The sequence below is a fragment of the Protopterus annectens genome, chromosome 14.part0 (genome assembly GCF_019279795.1).
Source record: "Protopterus annectens isolate FY-2018-M chromosome 14.part0, PAN1.0, whole genome shotgun sequence".
NCBI classification, from domain to species: Eukaryota; Metazoa; Chordata; order Ceratodontiformes; family Protopteridae; genus Protopterus; species Protopterus annectens.
In genome coordinates, this window is record NC_056748.1 from 1033677764 (window position 1) to 1033701139 (window position 23376).

A 23376-nucleotide genomic window follows, 5' to 3' on the forward strand; every position below is an offset into this window, starting at 1 on the left:
CCCCCCAGTCGTAACCAGGCTAAAAAACTTCTCAAAACTTGACAACAACTTTCTAAGGGTGGGTATCAGTAGCTTCACACCACCGCTCCCCTCAGAAGATGCAGACAAATATGCTGAACGGTATGCCAGTGCAGTATACAAGCACCTGTACAACCGCATGGACTCAGCCATATCCAACAGAACTAAAACCTGCTCCTCAAGGAAACACAAACCTATGTGGTGGACATCTCTATCAACAGGCTTTACAACAAAAGGAAGAAACTGTTGTCCAAGGGTAAAAAGGCACAAATTCCCAATTGGAAAAACTCCCTCCTTAGCCTCAACAAGCAAATTAGGTCACTAGTGAAAACCTCCAAAGCCAATTACGAATCGAAACTAGCCTCCGAAACAAAGGCTAACCACAAAGCCTTTTTTAGTTACGTCGGAAAGCTCCATGGCAAATCCCAGATTTAATCCGAATTAGTTCTTAACGGTGCCACTTACACTGATCCTGTTGACTTAGGCAACCTGCTAGCAGATAGGTTCAGCCCAAACTTCACCCCCCTGTCCCCCCCCCCCTTCTCCCACAACTTGCATCTCTGTAGATCAAGTGTTAAAGGCTCTATCCAAAGCAAAGAACACAGCTTGCATGGGACCTCATAGTATCCCAGGCTGTATTCTGCAACATCTCCTTCAAGAATTAGCCTTGCCATTGAGCACCCTATACAACCATAGCCTAAGTACAGGGTTCATTCCAGCAGAGTGGAGAACTGCCATTGTCATCCCTTTGCACAAAGGTGGTGCCACTACTGACCCTGGTAACTGTCACTCCATTAGCTTGACTAGTCTGATCTGTAAGACCATGGAGCGTATTAGTATGGACCTCATAAACAAGGACATAGGCAATCCCCAAGCACTTGACCCCACCCAGATCGGATTCGTCAAGGGCAGATCTTGCCTGTTGAACCTGGTTGACTTTTTTGAGACTGTCGCCAAGGCACTGGAAGAGGTTCAATCAGTACACACAGCTTACCTTGACTTGGCCAAAGCCTTTGACACAATCTTCCACTCAGGCATCATCAAAAAGCTAACAAACTTGGTGTAAATCCCTATCTCATTGGGTGGGTGGCCAACTGGCTCACTGATAGGACCCACAAGGTCAAAATAGGTGCCACTACCTCAGATAGCTGAACTGTCAATAGTGGTGTCCCCCAGGGATCTGTCCTGAGGCCCCTATTGATTGGCATCTACTTCTCCGAGGTCTTGGGTTTTAAAACTAACGCTCAGCAGTCATATGACCATATAGTACCAATTAAAATCTCCCAAAATATTAACATACTCGTACTGCTTTAAATTGGCAGTTGGGCATCACAAATACATCAAAGACACCATTCCTAGAAGAAATTGAATAGATATCAGTGTTCTTCAAAATATTAAACATTTCTGATATATAATCAATATGGTTGAGCAAAACCATCCTATGGAGTAACAAACACTATTCACTAGATAAATTGTATTTAACACTTTTCACTGTTTTAGAAACCAAACTGTATAATTTATTCTCTCATAACTTTTCAAAGATAGATATAGTGGGGGTGTAACATCGGGTGAATGGTAATCCTATGATTAAAGGTATCAACATTTTCTACAAAACTACCACCGTTAATGTGAAACAAAATATGTTAAATTAAGCTTTCTGTTAAAAAACAGGGAATAAAGGTAAACTCCTTGGAAACAAAGAAAAATTACACTTGCCAATAAGTTACTGTAGTTAAAAATGTCATACCCCTGATATTTAAGTAAAATACCATCATAGCCCAACAAAATAGTGTCATCGTAATTGGAATTGAATGAATGCTACCTTTGGATCAAGTTACCCTATGCCACAGTCTCTCTACTTCTGGAAGGCCTTGTGATGCACTTGATCACTAAGACTTGTCAGTGCTGAAACTCCTACTAACTTGATTTCTCATAACTACTTAGCTTCTATAGCCCTGTACTTCTGCGGTGGTGCAGCGGTAGCCTTGTTGCCTCACAGCAAGAGGTTCTCCCGTTCGATTCTCGGCTTGGGTTGGGAGTGCCTTCTGTGTGGAGTCTGCATGTCCTCCCTGCGGTCGAGTGGGTGTTCGAAACACATGCGTTGAATGGGCGCGCCTTCGTTGAAGGTTGAGCATCGGGCTGGCAGCTCGACACCATAAAATCCAAGTGCCAATCATTAGTGGATCGGAGTCCCGCTGTGGCGACCCCTAACTGGGAAAAAGCCGAAAGACAAACAACAACTTAGCTTCCATAGCCCTACCAGAAACCTAACTCTAACTCTAAAAACTCCCCTCCTGCTTCCTAACCCTAAAACTCCAAACCTCCTTCCTAAGCCTAAATTCCCCAAGAGCTCCCTTACCTTAAAACTTCCTTCTTACTCCCTAAGCCTAAAATCCTGCTTCCTCTTCACAGCTGCTTGCCCAAACTTTTATTCAAGTCTGAGTGTTGGCAAAGCTTTGTCTCACAGTTTGCTTGCCTGAACTCATTCATATAAAAACATGAGCAGCATCCTATACTAGCTACAAGGCACTCGAGTCCCTGGCTTTGAGACAATATTTTTTGAAAGCTTTGGACTTGAGCACCAGTAGTGAACCCCTTGTATCGTCTAGCATTGGTTTCTTTCCCATACATAAAACAAGGGATCTCAAACTCACAGCCCACAGGCCTCAAATAATCCTCAAACCCTCAAACCAGCACAATTCTTTTTCAAGAAAGCTATATTCCTAGCTGCACTGACTTTCTTTTTGTTTTGGATGTTATGTCCCTTGACTGAGTTGCATTAGTCCTCATATAGCTCTCTGGGTAATTTGAGTTTGAGAATCCTGGCTTACAGTCTCAGCAGTGTGTTCTTCCTCATTTTTTCATTCTATTTCTGCCAGTTCATAACTTTAAGTTCCTCCTTAAAATTAGCTTTTGTGATGCTTGAACACTGAGCTCTGGGTGTTATGTTACGTCATTATGTCAAGATACTTTAAATACTGGAATTCTAAACCATGGAATTCTAAGTCCACAATTTCAAACTGTGTAATTTTTTTCACAGCTGTTCTCACACAACCCATTAGAGAAGCCATTTTCTCCTGCTACCCCTAACTTAATATTTTTTCAACTTTATCACCCACCTTGAAGGTTCAAGTCTTAATACCAAAACCTTCTGCAAACCACAAAAAAAAAATCTGCAATTTCAGACTACACTGTACCTGCTGCAGTCATAGCAAGCCATTTACCCAAAATCTTCATGTGTGTCCACCTATACTAACAGTAATAAATCTTCTTACTCGTGCAGACACTGAACCTAATTCGGGTCCCCTTCCAAGTACCTCACACAGCCCTCTCCAAAATTCCCACAAAAAATAATTTCCAAAGCACTTGGCAACTGATTTGTCTTCTCAGTAAAACAGATAACTTGGAAACATTGTTGAATTATAATGTAATATCACTGGTAGAACCATGTTTCAAGGAAGACTCCATCTTACCCTCTTATCCAAAATGAATGGACTGTGTGATCACCCTAGAAATAAAGAAGATAAATATGTGTTTGTAATTTAAAAAAAAAAATCTCACTATTACTACCTTCTCCGTCAATCCAAATGAACCAAACTGGCTTGTAGCTAAACTAGCACAGGGATGTAATACTGGTATATACATCACTTCACCCTACATGACATTCCTCACCCAGTCACTTATTTTAACTAGTCTTTGGATTCACTATCCACATGGACCAACAAACATAATATGGTAATGCTAGTCATCTTCAATCTTGACTGGTCCAGACTATATAGGCCTAAAAATGAACATACATGGAACTTTTTGACTTATCTTAATTTATATCCACACTGGCTTACCGTAACCTATCACACAACTTTGTTTTGGATCTGTATTTTGCAAACTCGTCACATATGCATATCTATACCAGTGTTGTTTCTAGCATGATCCTATCATTTTCTTTCATTTCTCACTGCTCTGTTTCACCAAAATTCCTCCATTGTTCATTAACTGCTGCCTATTTCCCATTAACAAATAGAATTTACTTCAGTCTAACTGGCACCTTAAGTACTCCTTGGATAATCCTTGTACTACCCTCTAATGTTTTTAATCCTTAGTACTCCCTAACCATTAAAAGCATATACAAAGTCATAGGCAACCACTACTGTTTAACCCAAGAACTCAAATAAAAAATATAGGAACATGAGAAAGCCTCTTCAGAATGGAAGTGGACTGAAACCCCCAAATTTCAAACACTCTTCTAAGAACTTAGAAGTATAAATGGAGTTGCTGTAAAGGTAAATCAATTTAGTGCTCAGAACAAAAAAAATCTTAAGCAACCTTTAATACTGATGGGAAAAAAAATCTAGGCCACTAAATACACCTCTCAATGCAAATATATCGCTTTCTCACCCTCACACTGTAGAGTAGTTTAAAAACAACTTCTCCCAGCCTGTGTCAAAACAGTATCCAATAAATGCCCACCATTCAAACTTTTGAAGACCTCCTCCTTCCATTCTTGCAGTTCAACATTCTGAACAATACAGTATCAAAAAATCAAACTATGTTACAGATTCACTGGCCTTTCATTGCTGGTATAATTCCAGAAGAATGGAGACATCCAAAAGTATTCCAGTCCCTAGAACAGTCTGATTGCCCTTGAACACTATTATCCCATCAACATTATATCTCTCCTTACTACAATTCTCAGAAAACTACTTTATAAACAACTGCTAGAATACCTGCAAGATAGATTCATATTAAATGAAAAACACCTTGGATTTTGCCCTAACATTAATACATCCTTCACTCCTTATTTAGTCACTGAAGAAATGTTAACTAACATGACCAAAGGTCTCCTAACTGAAGCTATCTTTGTTGTCCTAAAAAAAGCAATTAATGGCGTTGACCATAAAAGACTAAATCAATTAATGAAATGTTTGCACATAGTTCATTAACTACCTTTTTTCTGACCTTTATTACTTGGACATGCTACTGCATGCTGATGATCTGCTGTCTCGGTGTGTCTTGGGTAACACTTTCAACTCCCAAACCCTCCTGTAACATGCCTTTCTAATGATGCACAACTGGTTTACTTACAAGCTAAAAGTTAGCTCCTCCAAAAAAAAAAAAAATGAATTACAAGTAGATTATCCAGTAAATTTTCCTTGCAGATCATTTACCCCAAAGCATGTCATATAAATATTTAAATGCACAATTTGACCTCTCTCTGTTTCAGATGTCTTAAAACAGCTCACTCTGTTCTATTGCATATCACATTTACTGCCCTTGGTGCTAGATACTGTATTGCCAAAAATTTCCCAATATCCAAATTAGAATGCTCAGTCACTCCCACTTCTGTTATTAGGCCATTCCTCAGATTCTAGTCGACTACAAAAATTGCTAAACAAATCTGCCAGTTCATACACCCCTTGGAAATAGAACTCATCTTTGTGATTTCTTTAGTATAATTCCACTAACATGATTCTTATAAATCTTCAAATCTTCCTGTTTTCCACAGTTCACTAACTTCTCTTTTTATACTTTTTGTCTTGTACTATCCAGACTCTTAAAACATTTTTACCACTTCATACTCCCTAAAAAAAAAAAACAAAAAAAAAACTCATCAGCTTTCACACTGCGATGTCCTCCTTTCTTTGACACTTACTGCAGAGAGCCTTCCACAAGTTAGCACTGACCATATGGAATTTTTACCCATAGAAATAAGAAACCGTTCAGTCTTGCCTTTAGTCAAATCCTTTCTATTCAAATCAGTTCAGTGTAAATGCTACACCCACCTATCATACCTCATCTTTAACTTCCATCTCTGACTCCCATGTCCTGATTTTATGCAGTCTCAGTCTTATAAATTGTGTACATATTGTAAATATATAAATGTAAATTACAGTCCTGTAAAGAAATGCAACATTGATGTTTACATGTTCTAAATTGTTAACATATTGTAAATACATAATTAACAGCAGTCCTGTAAATTCTAGAAATGTTTGTATGCTGTAAATTATGTGAAAATATTGTAACTACATCAGTCATTAGAAATCCTGTAAAGAATTGCTCTGATTCACCTGCTAGCTTCTTTGTACTGCCATTAGCCCAGATTGTGTCCGAATAAGGACACCAGATCAGCTTGTGTTGGTGAAAAATGTTACATCTCGTATTTTTTCTTTACTAAATACATAATAACTTGTAATTTCTTTAATAAGTCAAATGAAATTTTTGATATTTGTTATGTCAAAAGTAAGCTGAAAAACATATGCATAATTATGTAAGGTACATTTTCATATGATCCAAGTAGTAGCCTTATATTTTTGGTGCCTTACAATTGTATTATTTTATTAGCAAATTATAGTGCATTAATAAATAATTGAAGGCAAAGTTAAGTGCAGGAGTAGTTAAGGGATATGTTGGAAAGTCTAGTTTCAGAAAGTCAGTGAACTGTTGTAGATATCTGGTGAATGTGAACACCAGGGGTAATCAAATATGGTCACTGAGGAACAGTTACATTCTGGCCTTCTTAGGTTGGGGGCTGAGTTTTGCAAGGCTCCCTTTTAAGATTGCGCAGACTAGTGCTGAATGTTACAAGGCTGAGGGACAATAAATTTGCAAACACAGGTGACTAATGTCTGAAGTGCATGTTTGTGAAGTGCTCATGTGAAGCTCTAAGTCAGAAGCACAAGGGATGAGGATGTTTAGGGTGGAAGGCTGGTATAATGGTTAAGGTGTTCACCTTACAGGCACAAGATGCAGGGTTTGATTCTCACATGGGGTAATTGACTAGGTTTAAAATGGCCCACAAAGGGCAGTTAGCCTAGCACTAATCTATGAACCTATTTCTAAATACATTGAATTGTTGAAAGTAATGCAACGTTAAATTCTGCATGCATGCAACTGATAAGGAAAAAGTATATATGTATATGAAGAATTTTTAAGTTCTTTGAGACTGAATTTGAAAATTTTAGCAGGCAGTCTCCTGACACTGTTTATTGAATAAACGACTATTTTGCACATCCTGAAGTAAGGTAAAATTCTTTATCAGTTTGTCTGTTTAATATGTACTTTAACACTTGCTTACTAAGTTAGCAAATGTGGGGCAAATTAATCAAAAATAAATAAATCAATAAGAATGTTTTTGTTTCAGAATTAAAATTGTTGATCCAACAGTACAGTTGTCATGCTACTTAACTAGTTTATCAGTTTACTGCTTTTGTTTACTTTTTTATTGTTAAGATGCATTGACTTGCTAACTTTATTGTTATTTCCCATTGAGATGCATCACAGTATCAATTGAGTCCCTAAACAGAAAGTCCTTCTCCTATTAATTTTAGTGATTTGTGCCATTTGGTAGCAGAGATGTCTGATGGTAGGGAGACTCATATTAATTTACGGACACTTTAGGAGTAGTTTCCATCTTTTGACTGCATTATCTCTGATAGTAGTGGTATGTGCCATCTAAACAAAAATTACTTCTTCAGTAGCTCTGAACTGGTAGGTACTAACTTGTTTTTTTTTTTCAGTAATGTTCTTACTCTACAGTATTGGCCATCAGAAACTTGTCATTTTTAGCAGCAGTAGGTTATTGTAGTAACTACAGTTCATTTGGTGTATTAATCTAGGAGTGGCTTATTTGTCCAGAATTCAAGGAAGGAACGGCTCTCTACATGTCTGTAGGATTTCAGCCTGTATTTTCTGTTGCAGATGACACAAAATTCTTCGAAGCAGTGCAGACTCTCCTTACTTGGCTAGAGCGGGGTGAAGTGAACCGACGCAGTGCAAATAACTTCTATACTATGATTCAGTCAGCCAATAGCCATATCCGCAGGTTGATGAATGAGAAGGACGCACATGAGAAGGAACTGGAGGAAGCCAAAGAAAAGTTTAAGCAAGGTGTCTCTGGCATTCTGACGCAGTGTGAGTATTTGTTTTCCTTTTAAGTTATCTGTTATTTCCTTTTAATTCTCAGGTCGAGATGATATTTGCTATATTTTGACGCTTGTTTGAAGAATCCAGCCATTTTAAACAGAACCTATGAAGTAACTTCATAGTGCTGCAAGATTCCAATCTTGCTGTTAGATTTGAATAAACTTGGTGTACTCTGGGTTCTATGAAATCCACTTGTGTATCAAAATCATGACTTTATTTAACAGTAAAGTGCAAAATTTATTAAAAATACAATTAAAAACCTCTGCATATGTGAATGGTGTAGGCCAGATGCTTTTGGAAAGTCCCAGGTTCCTTTTATGAATTTCTAACATTTATGACAAGTAGCCCCAGTACTGTAAACATACACAGTCAAAAGCAGCCACCAGGTAAGTTTGTCAGCAGTCAACCGTGCTGGAGTGCTTTGGCTTTCAAGCTGCAGGTAGGAAGTACTGAAAGATACTGTTTAATTTACTGTATCAAATTATTTAATCTTAGCTAATTTAATGTATGCATTAGAGAGTACCCATTGTTGCAGTACTTTACTATGATTGCATGCTCTGAATTTTTTGTTAAATATATAAATATGTACGTGTATAATTATACTTTCTATTTTTTGTTTCACTTGGTATGTTCAGTTAACCAGACTTTTATCTGTTTTGTTACTGAAATATGCATGATTAGTTGGAATGACACATCCATGGGTACTTAATTCTTTTTCAGACATTTTTTTTATTTAAATTGGCTGCAAAGGTATAGTTTTTAACATCTGTCATTGTTATTTACCTTAATGTTACCATTGAATACTATTGTTGGGCACATAATCCTGAAGGAGGTTAAGTCTACAGTAACTACAGAGTAAGTAATGCTGTAGAGACAAGTTGGCTCTGTGAAACATATATTGAAAATGCCATTATAACACACCTTCTTTGGTCAGGTTTTGTAGAACTGTGTGGGTAGGGAGGTTTTGATTGATTTTATTACCATTAGTATGAATAGTCATGCGAGGTATTATGGCACAAAATTCTCTTTGTTTAATAAGGGTCCTTTTAAAGGGATTCTGTCACCTGTGGTGTTTTTTTTAACTGTTAAAAAAACAGTGCTGGGAATTTATGAAACAAAAGTAATGTCTTTTTCTGAGCTGTTGCATGTTTTAAACAAGTAAATGTAAAGTGATTAGCATTCACTTTAGGTGGGAGTGCTTTATATACAGATTTTTTTCTAGCACATACTGTTATAGTTACTAGTGTTCACATTAGGTAGGAGGTCATTATATGCAGTGCACACCATTATGGTAGTTATTGTTTACATTAGGTGGGAGTGCATTATATGGAGTGCACACCATTTTGGTAGTTGTTGTTTACATTAGGTGGGAGTGCATTATATGCAGTGTATACCGTTATGGTAGTTATTGTTTACATTAGGTAGGAGTGTATTATATGCAGTGCACAACATTATGGTAGTTATTGTTTACATTAGGTGAGAGTGCATTATATAGATGCAGATGCTTTCCATCATGTACCATTATGATATTCTAAGTGTTATGTACAAATTGTAAAGAGTAGTGATTAAATCCAGATGTTAACATGAACTGGAACTGGACTGTACCTCATCTATCGCATATAATTTAAATAATATTAAGGAGTTCCTTAAATGCCAGGAACAGTCTTAGAGATCACATTTGCATATTAAACCCTTATGACACAGAAATACTTCACCTGTTTACCTCTGTGATACATGTGAGGCAGTATGTTTTACTGAGTTGAATATTTGCAGTATTTTAAGGTCTTAGAAGTTAATTGTCAGTGATAACTTGGTTTGAAACTGCAGGAAAGTCTTGCTAGCTTATTAAGTCTGGTCTGTATACTGTGCGTATACTGTTACCTCTCTTTTATTCATCAGCTGTCATTTGCTCTTTCCTTAGTTCAAGACTTTATAGGATATGCTCTTAGATTTCATTATGTGGGCATCCCCCAAATGAAGAAATGTCCTTGAGTCTTCCCTTGGTATCAGAAAAGCACTTTGACCTTCATTTCTACAGACAAAAAAATGTGCTTCTGCTGTGCAGAAACAAACTCTCTCTGCATCATGCAAGCATGCACACTTAAAATAACCTGCACTTGGTTTACATTATGATTTTACTATTTATTTGCAGTAAAATACACTCATTCTTTGACTACCATCTTTTTGCATTTAGCCTAAGCCCACAGAAACTGTTGACTGTCTGGCATTGTTTTAAGCAGATAACATTTTCAGACTTGGAGGGTTTCCTCTGAAACAGGTTCAGAACTCCTTAGGGAGGATGACCTGACCATTTGAGAAGCATTGCCATATATGATGTAGTGCATATAGTAAAAATCCTGCTGTTGTACATGCCCCCACCACTTTCACAGAGGTCAGTACTCTTTCAGTAAATGAGATTGCCCTTATGTTGACTGTTTACCTTCCTGCTTCAGTTTCACATATGCATTTTTGTTCTCAGGTGTATTTTTTGGATGAAGCCCAGAAGTCTCTGCCTTACTTCTACTTAAGGTTGTTCTTTCCAAAAAGATTAAGTTGTACTCTACATGACCTTTCTTGTAAAGTCTTGAAAATCATATTTTTTATTAGTAAGAAACCACATGATCTATACAAAATGTTCCATAAAGATTTGAGAAATGTTCTAACTGAAAATGTTTTTTTTTATAAAACAGTAAAAGTTGTAGGAACTGTTCATGTAGAATACTATTTGTGAGAATCACCAACTTATACCAAAAATGTGTCCACACAAAGTACCAGTCTGGACTCCAGAGCATAAGTATAGAGACTTCCTTCTGGACAGCCGTCTAGAAACCAGAGTCTAGACAGGTCCCCTGTTAAGATCTTTGTCAATGTTGCAGTAACTGAATGTAAAATGGCCAAAATTTAAACACCAAGTGATCCTTATTGTATACCTCTGAAGTGAACCTCATGAGGAATATTCTTCATTTTTTAATCTTAGTCATTGTTCCTCACTCTTCCACATTGATTGGGTCTATCACCCATTCACTTTTAAGATTTTTTACACTTCATAGTATGCAATATGAATCATAGTAATTCATCAAATAACTATAAAATAACACATTTTAGCCATTCTGTGATCTTCTGAGCTTCCTGGTTGTAATTCCTAGTAAGTGTTCAACATCCTTGCCATTTGTTCTGCATTATGAAAGGTGGTGGTCCACATTTTGGAGACAGAAGGTTGAGAGCTCTGCCTTGTCACCAAATGAAGAAAAGTCTAAACATAGACAGAATTCAGTGTTCTGAACAGTGTCATAATTTTTTTTAGCAAATTGTATGTCTTTTGTCAAATGTAGCATTATAAGTGCAGGAATTCCTCAAGCAGAAACCGACAGCAAACAACGAGGAAAAAAAACACTTTAATGGATGTGGTGTAAAGCGCTTTTCGTCGCTCTGTATTGGAGCAACTTCTTCAGACCAGAGAGCGACGAAAAGCGCTTTACACCACATCCATTAAAGTGTTTTTTTTTCCTCGTTGTTTGCTGTCGGTTTCTGCTTGAGGAATTCCTGCACTTAGAAGTTTGTTGGTTTTACTGAAGTTTGTTCTAAATGTAGCATTATAGAAAAATTACACTGGCGACACAAGGTTTTCCCACTACATGTGGTAGTACTGCCTCAGAGTGCCACTGTTATGCCAGAACTCATCATACAGAATCCATTATTTGTTGTTGTTGGTTATATTTGCCCAGTGGCCAGCTGTGTTTGACCAGCTGACTGCATACACAATTGTCTTGTAGATTTGGGTCATAAGACTGAGATTTCTTATGACTGTCATAGCTGGATTGAGAAGCTTAACAACAGTGCACTCTGCATGCAAGGTCGACGACCATGTTTTGTTAATGTCATATCTTGATGTGCAAAGGTTACATTTCTTCTTTTCATTTTAGTTCTATAAACGGGCCATTGTGTTTGTAGTAGGTAGTACATACATTGTGCAGTGAAGAAGTGAGTAGTTATTTACACAGGAAATACAATGTTTCTGTTGCACAATGGCAGCTGCTTTTTTATAAAAGTTTACTTATTTTATTTAGTTAAACATTTTTAGCCGTGTAATTGAGCTGGTCTCATGAACCTTTTCAGTTATGACCTTGGTCAAAGATGTTAAAAACAAAACAGTTAATCTGCACAGATATACAGAGCAACTGAATGACATAGTCTAACAATGTTTGGTATGTGGAGTTTTTCTCCCCGGGCCTCCACTGAAAATGGACATATGTCCAGTCGGACCTATCCCGGTCTGCAAATGGAAAATAAAATAAATTAATAAACAATGCAGATATTTACATACAAGTGTAATTTATCTCTGAAAATAACTGAATGACTAAACTTAAAGGTCAAAATTGGGTATAAAGCAGAAGAGAATTAAAGGTTTTGAATGATAAAATGTAAAGACAGTTTGGGAAAATAGACTTGGAGGAGGAAGACAAAACACTTAAAACATTTGTCAGACTTTGTACATCAGGGTGATTCAGAAAGACAATTTTGAGGAGTTACTGTAAATATATTAAAGTTTGGGCATTTTTTTCTGATCAGGAGAGGGCGTTTCATGCAGCAGAAGCAATGTTATGGAATGCTATCTTTATGGTAAAGGTTGGTCAAACCAAAGTAAGTTGCTCCTGAATTATTAGTATGAAAACAGTAGGGGAAGAGGTTATAGTCAGTAGATGGGCAAGGATTAGGCAGAAGTTTAGAAATATAGTTTGCATAGTGTGCTGAAAAACAGGAATGCATATCTTTGGTTAATAGCAAGAATGTTTGTGGAGGTGATGAGGGTAGAGTGATGGATTCCGGCATCTGAGACACTGGTAAAACCGTGGATTGTTGTTATTGACGTTTTGTAACTCACTAGTATTTTGAGTGCTTCCTGATAAGAAAATGTGGCATATTTCAAGGATAGGGGTGAGTACATTTTGGGTTTGTTTCAGCTACATATTGCCTGGGTGATCATTTCTATTTTTTTTGCTCGAGTACGATGGCTCAAGACTGTGTTTTCTTGTACTTTTTTCCATGCTGTGGACTATAAAGATTTGTTAAAGGGTCTAAGCTTTCTGCAGTCTGAGACTGCTGCATCTTGAGCAAACAGCAAAACTTTGTTTTTTCTTTAAAGTTCGAGCAACCTCAGGATGTGCATAATACATGTACATATACACAGACAATTAGTAAAGGCTAGGCTACTAATTGCCCTTTGGGTCAACAGCCTAATATTGACCTATGACAGGGAGTATGAGTGCAGTTAGGGGACTTGTCCCTCCAAAACATTTGAGTGATGTTTTGTATGCTTCATTGTTTGAAACTCAGTGCCATTTGAGTATTTAAATTGTTTGTGTATTCATGATGCTAGGTTACATGCTGTATCTGCCAAGGGAATGACTTCAGAGCTGTTGTGTTTCAGTAAGAGAGAACAGTCTGTTTTTACCAATGGGGATGTTATAAATCTATAGAGCAAGGTGGGGCTCTAATCGATATATCTTCAGTGTAAAACATTGTTTTGATCTGATGTAGGTCAGCTGGATAGATATTGGTAAATATGGAGAAAATTGTGCTCAGGAACTGAGCTTTGTGGAATACAAGACAGTAATATTAAAGAGCTGCATGGACAGTCTGAGAAAAGTAGGGCAGGTCTTTTGAAGAGGTAGGTTTTGAGACATCTGATTGTGCTCGACACAGAGCCACTGGTGAGAAAACTGTTGATTCAAAAAGGTGAGTTTTGTTGAACACTGGGCTGCAGTAGTGGAGAGAGAGAGATTGAACAACAGAACCTAGAAAGATCTGTTGAGGTATTAAACAAACCATTCGACTGCAGTACACAAGACGCTATATTGTTAAGCTGATGCAGAAATAATGTGTGGTCAGTTGAGTCAAAGCTATTTTTTCAGGTTAGTGAATATGTCTCCAATAAGAAGAATTTTATTCATGTTTCTGACAATAATGTCAGTGGCTTGATAAGGTCCTGACACAATGCTTGGAACCCATACTGCACAGGAATTTAGATGTGATTATTTTGAATGAATTTCCATATTGGCTGCATGAAAACTTTTCCTGGAACTTGCCAAGAGGGGGGATAGATTAGCATTAATTATCATCAATCCAAATTTTGTCATAGGGTCGGGGTGTTACATAAGCTGTGACTACCTCTCTAGTCTGTGCCACTCTCCTACCTTTTTCTGCAGTCATGCCTGCCTGTTATGAGTCTTGTGTGTCATAATCCGTTCATCTCTTTGCTGGATGTCACCATTTCCTCTTGCCTTCATATGTCCCCCAAATTGTTTATATCGTATGTTCTGCTTTCCTACACATGTGCCCTAGCTACCATAATCTGTTCTCTTTGGCCTTCTCTGCAATTGTAGCTACTTTGGATTTTTGTTCTAATCATATAATTCCTTTGTCTGTCCCACAGTGTGCATCCTGCCACTCATCTCTGGAACTTTCTGTCCAGCACCTCTAGCCTTTTTAACTGCTCTGCTTTCACTGCCCAGGTTTCTGTCCCATACAATAGCACTGGTCGAATCAGTGTTTTGTGCACCTTACTTTTCAGCTTCTTTGGAATTTTTCTGTGGCACACTACTCCTGACACAGTGGGTCAGTTGGCTGCAGCCCTTCTGATTCCAATTCACATCTCCTCATCTTACCTTTCAACTGTCCAGATTTTCGCAGAATGTCCAGATTTTGCCTCATATTTTGGTCTGTTCCTCACAAAATTTGGACAAAATAATTTGAAGACTGATGTCAACAAATAATGACACACAACCACCCGGCAGTGTAAAAACCTTGGAGCTCAATGGTTGCCACTGTTGAAGTGACACCCTGATCCCCAAATGCAAAAAATGGGAAAAAGGATTTATGGATGGATTTGCGTTTCAGAATTTTTATCCTTTAGAAAATGCACACTAAAAACCCGTTATCCTAACCCCTTTCTAAGTTTATAAGAGCTTTATTTAAAATGTGTCCATATTTTAGAGCCTTTGTCCCCCCCCCCCCATTATTTTAGGATTTTTCCAGATTTCTTGTGCTAAAAGGTTGAGAGGTATGCTTCTCATTCAGAGTTCCCTTCTCCTCAACTAGCCCTCCCAGGTACATGAAGTTGTTAACCTGTTCTATTATTTACCCTTCTTTAGTTTTCCTCTTCTGATTTCCCACATTTGCTGTCGTGACAGCTATCTTGCCTGTACTCTGTTTCATCTCATGTGCCTTTAGTGCTTTGCATTCCATCACCCATTATTTGCTGAAGGTTTTGTTGAGACTGCTTGTAGTCCCACACCATCGGATTAAAGCACCTTTGTTGCTCGGACTCCTGCACCAATACAAAAACAGCAGTGGGCCCACAGTTGAACCCTGATACATAACCATCCTCATTGGGAACCAATCTATGAGTCAAAACACTGTCTTGTTTGTGTTGTAGGGTCCATGCACATAGCCTTCACTAATTCTACCAGTGTTTCCAGGACTCTGAACCATCACATGGCTGCCAAAATCATCTTTCTTGGGACTTTATCATATTCTTTCTGGTCTAGAAATACACAGTTGCACTCTCCTCCTCACTAACAACATATCCACTATGTGTCTCACTGCAAACATTAGATCGGTTGTGTTGCATGCTGATCTGAATACAAACTGCTTGTTTCCCATCTTACTTCCTACTAATCTGCATATTTTTTATCAGTAACTCTTTATTGCACTTTCCTGCATTGCAACAGGAGTTTGATACCTGTCTAATGTCTCCTCTGTTGTTGTACAGTGGCACAAGAATGCTTATTATCCAATTATAAGTGATATGCCTTTCTCCACGCACTGTTGAAATATCCATATGGGGGGGGTCCTATACATAGCACAAGTAGAAAACTATTGAGGGGAAGCTCATGAAACAGAGAGAGACTGTGAATTTGGAGGCAGGCCTTTAAGGAGAATAACAATAATCATACAGAATATTATATTCATAAAGTAGCAGAAAGTACCCTGAGAACCAAGTCAACATAAGAATGGAAAAAGGAGATTCTGCCGATAGGGATGACTTCTATTAGGGATATAGATATTAGGCAAGAGGGAACTGGTATTCATTGAAGAAAACTGGCAAATGAACCAAGGTACTGGGAGCAAATAACTAGAGGGAAAGGTGATACAATGGGAAGACGCTAAGAACTTATTTGGACTGCAGGTTAGAGATTGCCTTCCCTATCAAGGATTGATATCAGAGAATAGGCAAAGAGAAAGAAGAAGGGTGGTCCTAAATGAAAGACCAGCACTGGTAAAATTTTTAGTAGAATCTAGAAGAGAAGCTGCCATTAAAAAAGAATAATTAGTAGAGAATATAAAATATTGCATGATATTTAATCAGAGGAGGTTAGAAAGGGTTGGGAAGAGAGATTGGATAAGCAATTCATAAAGAAACAATAGGAGAAAATACACAGTTGCACTCTCTCCTCTTCACTAACAACATATCCATTTGCTGTCGGTTTTGTGCCTTGTTCAGTACTCAAACAATTCATCGTCAGTCCCTTATTGTCGCTAAATGCTTTCGTTCTCGATCTCCGTATTCCGAAATGGCTTTGGTAAGCCATCCGACTACCGATATTCTGAAAAAATGTTAGGATAAAGACAGAGATAGACTGCACAGGTCCAAAATTGCCGACTATGCTTCCATTAAGCTAGTCGCCAGTTCACCGGTACTCAGTGAGGCACTTTTGCAGCCCCTGATGCCCGCTTCTATGGATTCACAGGCCTCTACTGAGACCCATTCAGAGTCCAGTATGCCACCAGACTCTTCTTCGACTATGGAACCTGCGGATGTCTCTACCTTGTATGGGTCTGGAGCCACTGAGCGGGCACAGGCTTCTGAGAATGTTCTTCACACTACTGATGTTCGACACAAACCGATGACCTTTTTCACGTCTTCAGTTCTGTCTAAAACTACACTTAGAAAACTGATGACCAAAGCGCATGCACCTGCTTCCTTGCCACAACATCAAATGCTTTAAATGGCAGAAGACCTTATTATGCTGATCAGGGGAAGCCAGCCTTCCCCTGCTAAGAGAAAAATAGATCAGTCCCCTGCAGCTTCAACAAACCAAGAGTCTGAAGACTGCGGTATCTGTTTATGAAGACATGCCCTTATCTGCTTATGAGGATTCTGATGCAGAGGGATCCATTCCCTCTGCCTCTCTTCCAGAGGATTTTTCTTTTGGTGAAACCTTACATGCCTTAAGAGAGCATTTCCACTGGGAATGCCAAGACTATCCTCAGTCCAAAAAGAGACTCATAGAATTTCTAGATTTGCCACAACATAGGCCTTTAGCAATACCCCCAGTCCTGGAAGTTGTTGATAATGCCTTTATGGAATCCAGCCTTACCCCTGATACTTTACCCCCTGCTCCTACTACAGAGTACCTGATTCTCACAAATTCCTTTTCAAAAATCCTACTGCTGATCCAGAGATCATTTCCCAGGGGCCTAAAGGTATCAAAGCTACTACATCTAAGAATCCCACCCCTTTGGACAGGGATTCCAGAGCTTTGGACAGATGGGTTAAGAAAGTATATACCTCCGCAACTCTCGCCATTAGGGCTCTGAATTGTCAGATGTTATGTGATCCTATCTCGCCTACATTCTGACTGATGGGTTCGGAGCCGATCCCTCGGCTCCGACTCGGCACGCTTATGCCAAAGAGCGAAGTCTCTTATTGGCTGAGCTTACTATATCCCAGGATGCACCACTACCAGTCCCCCAGATCTCGTTTGCCGCTAACTGCGAAGACGTGGTCTCGAGCTGGCTGAGCTGAGTAGTTATTTTAACTAACTTTTTCTGTCAGTTTTTTGCTGTTTTTGTCTTAAAAAGCTGTTTTAACGGCTATTGCTTCTCATTGTGTGTGTTTGGATTTGTTGAAGATTTTTGTTGTGTGATTGGGTTGAGTTTGGTTTAGGCCCCCTTCATCTAGGGCCTTCCCGGTCAGTCAACCCTCCTAAAACCTTACAGGGTTTTCAAAGTTCCCTGTCATTTGCGCTTTTAAGCGATTACTGTAAGCCCATATATTTAAGTCAGTAAGTCAGTAATTGTGTTTTTCCTGTCAAAGATTACTGAAATTGTCTTACCATAATGTCTCAGAATCGTCTGAAAGCAAGGAAACCAAAGAACAAGGCAGAAGCCCTCACAGTCCTAAACGCAATTTATTAAAACAGAAAATCACAGCGTTTTCGCCACACACATATGGTGGCTTCTTCAGAGGATAGCCACCATATGTGTGTGGCGAAAACGCTGTGATTTTCTGTTTTAATAAATTGCGTTTAGGACTGTGAGGGCTTCTGCCTTGTTCTTTGGTTTCCTTGCTTTCAGACGTTTGTGGATTTTTTCAAGTGTTTACCATAATGTCTCAGAATCCTAGGCCTTCGGGCTTTAAAAAATGTACAAAATGTAGTTTCAAAATGTCCATCACGGACGATCACTCACTCTGTGTGTATTGTTTGGGTGCAAAACATTTACAGGAGTCATGCAGCGTATGTCACGCTTTTTCCTCAAGGGTCCTCCAGGAGAGGAAAAATAAATTGATTCTTAAGGGGTTAATTAAACCTTCTTTTGAAGAAGCCTTGGCATCCTCTCCTTCTCCGGCTAAAAAGAAAAGGGCGTCGGTTCCGACCAGTCCGTCGGATCCGACCGCCAAGAGACATAGGCAGATCTCTCCTTCGGCTCCAAGGACTTCGGAGCCGAGGTCGGAACGGTCTGCCTCGATGCCACCAGTATCGACTCCTCTGGCTTCGGAGCCGATAGCTGGGGCATCGAGAGGCGGGTCACCTTCGTCGGCTCCACTGGTCTCGGAGCCGACAAGGGTCGCCCGCTCAGACACTTCCTCCTCGGCGCCGAAGTCCACCTCGGCACCGATGGAATCTGGTGTGTGTATTCCTTCGGCGCCGATAGTCATTGAGTTACCTCGGAGCCGGTCCCCTAGTCCTTTGGGGCCGTTGGAGAGGCCTTCTCGAACCCGTTCTGTTTCCTCTCGGTCTTCGAGAATGTCAGATTCTGATATAGACAGGGTGCTCCAAAGACTGTTCCAGTCCCCAGTCTTCCAAAAATTTGTTTCGGTTCCGACCCAGCTGGCTTCGACGCCGATGACCCTGGCCCACCCCATTGCCATTCCTCCTCCGACTGCTTCGGCTCCGTCGGAGCAGGTGCTGTTGGAGCCAGTGGAGATCTTAGGGTCGGCTCCGACCCTTACTCCAACCCGGGCCTTCGGGTCCGAGTTTGGTACGCGGACTTCTTCGGCTGGACCCGGGGGTGATGTTTTGGGACCTATGCTTTTGGTTCCGAGCCTCCCCCTCGGTGCTTCGGCTGCGGGACTTCCGTCGGCTATCACGGCTCCGGGGACCGGACACTCCCAGGATTCTGGGGGTCCGGCTTTCAGAGCCATGAGGAGTGCCTTGGCCAAGTCCTCTTCGGCCATCTCTCCGGCTTTACCGGCACCTTCCCTGGGCGTGGAGACTGGGTCTTTGGCAATTCCCTGTCCGTAGTCAGCGGAGCCCCGGGGCCTGCGGTTACCCCATTGGGGTTCCCCTCCTCCTGAGGGTTCTTCGGAGTTGTCTTCGGAGGAACCCCCAAGGAAGAGATCGTGCAAGAGGAAGCACGTGGACTCCCCCGAGTCTATTACATCAGACACTGATCTTGATGATGCAGAGGGGTCCCCGAAGTCGTCCTCGGATGATGTCTCATTTGCAGACATCTTAGAGATCCTCAAACAACGAGGCGGCTGGATATCCAAACCCCCCTCTGCTGATGAGTCAGTGCTCCTCAAGGCCTTTGGAGCTCAGCCCTCCGCCTCCTGGGTGTCTCCGCCCTTCGACGAGCTTCTGGATCTAGTTTGTCGAAGGGCGTGGGAACACCCAGATACCGTGGAACCAGTCCCTTCTCGTCCAAATAAATTTTTGTCTGCTCCCCCCGAGAAGGAGTTCCTCACTAAAGGCGTGGCTGTAGATGCCATGGTGGTGGCATCTGCTACACAACAGGACGTGGCAGAGGCTTCAACATCCATCCATCCTCCTAATAAGGAGTCTAGGAGTATGGACAGGTACGGGAAGCGCACCCTGACTTCAGCGGCCTTTACTTTAAGGTCTCTGAATTATTTGGCACATTTTACCAGGCTTCAGAGGGATCTGGTCAAGGAGTTGTCAGATTCCCTCTCGGGTAACCTACCTGAGCAGCTAGCCCAGTCGGTTAGCTCTCAGTTGGCTATCCTTACGTCAATTTCTAACTCGTCCATGAGGCTCATTTCCTATGCGGCCGAAGGCGGTAGAGCGGCAGGCACAGGCGTGGCTCTCACGGAGACAAGCCTGGCTCCGCTTGTGTCAGTTCGGAGGCCTTCAAGTCTTCCTTCGACGCTCCCTTTGATGGGTCCTCCTTGTTTGGACCCAAGGTTAAAGACACCCTTACCCGCTGTGAGCAAGAGGGAAAAACTTTATCTGCCGTAGGTGCCCGTTATTCCACTCCCTTTCGGCCTTACCCCAAGGCTAAAGGAGGGGGAAAAATGTGGTTCCGCAAATCTCGTAAGTTTTTCTCCCAACAGCAGGAAGATTCCCCTTCCAGAGGCAGAGGACGGGCAAATTTTTCACGGAGACGCCGTCCCAGAGGCGGCAGAGGGCCCCGCAATTCTGGAGACCGCGAGTCCTTTCGTGGCTCTTCAGCCTCCCACACGTCATGAGGGATTGCCCGACTGTGCTGCTCGAGCCAGTCGGGTGTCGTTTTGACAAGCACCTAAAAGCCTGGGAGTCAATCACTCAGGACAGATGGGTGCTTCGGATCATTGCCGGAGGTTACACCATCCCATTCACATACTGCCCCACCGTCCAAAAGAATCCCGGACCCACCACCCAGTCAAAGGGAAATGGCAGCCGCAGAAGCTTTAAAGCTGCTAGAAAAGGAGTCATCCAACCGGTCCCCACAGACCAGATCGGATCAGGAAATTACTCCAGGTTCTTTTAGTGCCAAAAAAGACAGGGGACCTGAGACCAATATTGGATCTCAGCAGACTGAACCAATCCATCACGAAATCCAAATTCCGAATGGTCACATTACAATCCATTCTCCCATTGTTGGAGAAGGATGTTTGGATGTGCTCCATAGACCTCAAGGACGCCTATTATCACATACCGATACATCAGGCGTCCAGGAGGTATCTGCGCTTCAGCCTGGGAGTCAGTCATTACCAATTTTGCGCTCTGCCCTTTGGTCTCACCACAGCCCCCAGGGTGTTCACCAAGTGTTTGGCAGTAGTGACGGCTCACCTGAGAAGTCTTGGATTCCAAGTGTTTCCCTATCTGGACGACTGGCTCCTGACTGCCACCACCAGGCATCTACTAATGGACAACCTCAAAGCCACCATCTCCCTGGGTATTACCCTGGGGATTACATTCAATTGGTCAAAGTCTGTCTTGCTGCCCTCTCAACGCATAAAGTTCATAGGAGCAGAGATAGACTCAAGATTGATGCACGTCTTTCTTCCTGCCGAAAGGATCCAAACTTTACAGGGCCAAGTTCAAGCTCTGATCTCGAGATCCAAAGCCCCAGCCAGGATGGTTCTACAAGTTTTAGGCTCAATGTCTGCCACAGTTCTTTTAGTTCCTCTGGCAAGATTGCACATGAGGATTCTTCAGTGGCTATTGTCAACTCAATGGTCCTTTCAGGATCTTCGCGTCAATCATCACATCATGATTACGGAAATATGCAAAAGGGACCTTCGCTGGTGGCTTCAGACATCCAATTTGGATCAAGGAAACCCCTTTGTTCTTCCCTCTCCAGTGGTTACCCTGACGACAGATGCCTCCCAGATAGGGTGGGGGGGCATTGTCTGGGCAGGCTAGTTCAGGGCTCCTGGCTTCCAGACGAAGCTCTTCTCCACATCAACGTGTTGGAGATGAGGGCTGTACTTCTATCCCTACAGGCCTTACACAAGTTTCTTCCTCAGGGCATCATCACCATCCACACAGACAACATGTCGGTGGTCTGGTATCTGAACAAACAAGGAGGGACCAGATCGTTCCCCCTTTGCAGAGAGGCCATGAGAGTGTGGGAATGGGCTGTAGCTACCAACCGCTTCTTGGTAGCGACCCACATCCCGGGAAGGTCAAATATATTGGCAGACAAATTGAGCAGGACAATCTCTCTCCTCACGAGTGGTCTCTAAACCACACAGTAGCAGCTCAGGTTTTCAGGAGATGGGGGACGCCGTGCTGCGACCTATTTGCAACTCCACTAAACACCAAGTGCCAAAGGTTCTTCTCCTTGATCCCACATCAGGGAGTACCACCTATGGATGCTCTAGCACAACCTTGGCCAACAGGGCTACTTTATGCCTTTCCTCCAATTCCACTTCTCCCCAAAGTTATTCAAAAAGCTTCTCAATTGGGGTCCTCAATGATATTGATTGCCCCATACTGGCCTCGTCAGGTATGGTTTCCTTACCTGAAGAAGCATGCGGTGGACGATCCGTGGACTTTAGACCTAATTCCGGACTTGCTAATCCATCAGTCGGGACATCGGCATCAGTCCCTTCAATCTTTGAAATTGACAGCTTGGCTCCTCCACTTCCGACTTTAGTCAGAAGGCACACACTAGACCCGGAAGTTGTTCACATTTTATCTTCGCCCACAAACCCACCACTAACAAATTGTACCTCAGTAAGTGGAAGAGGTTTGCTATCTGGGCTCAACTCAAGGGCTTAGACCCTATCACTGCTCCTGTCCCAGAGGTTTTGAAATTCTTAACATCCCTGTTTAATCAAGGATCTTCTGTCTCAACTATTAAAGTCCAACTAGCGGCTATCTCTAAATTCCACGAATCCATGGATCCTCCTTTGATGAGCAGCAGACTATGCAAAACTTTCATTAAAGGTGCGAGCCTATTAAGACCCCAATTTTTCATCCTGCACCTCTGTGGGATCTTGATTTGGTGCTTCGCATTAACATCTTCCCCTTCGAACCGGCTGCTACATGTGAGTTAAAATATCTGTCTTGGAAAACTGCCTTCTTAGTTGCAATTACTTCTGCAAGAAGAGTTTCAGAGCTTCAAGCCCTGTCTATTAAGCCACCGTGCTTGATTTTCCACAAGGATAGAGTATCACTTAGGCCTAATCCATCCTTTGTCCCAAAGGTCTGTTCTAGTTTCTGTCTCCAACAATCTCTAGAGCTACCAGTTTTCTTCCCAAAATTCTCCAATGAAGCAGAATACACTCTCCATAAATTGGATGTTCACAGGCAATTACGCTTCTATTTAGACAGGACTCAGCAACTTCGTAAGTCAGACCAGTTGTTTGTGTCCTTCTCAGATAATAAATTGGGCCAAACCATCACAAAAGCTACTATCTCCAAATGGATCAGAGATTGCATAACTCAGGCTTATTCTTCTTGAATAAGCAACTTACAACATCTA

At 41.2% G+C, this 23376-nt stretch overlaps 1 protein-coding gene across 4 annotated transcripts in view; it reads left to right on the plus strand.

Moving 5' to 3' along the window:
* Nucleotides 1–23376, plus strand: part of LOC122789409 (ecto-NOX disulfide-thiol exchanger 2-like) — a 3915450-nt gene that overhangs the window by 3203461 nt on the left and 688613 nt on the right. For all 4 annotated transcript variants that reach the window (XM_044056835.1, XM_044056836.1, XM_044056837.1 and 1 more), the window contains one exon: nt 7714–7926. In XM_044056835.1, the coding sequence (XP_043912770.1) occupies nt 7714–7926 (213 nt within the window). The remainder of the gene's footprint in view (nt 1–7713; nt 7927–23376) is intronic.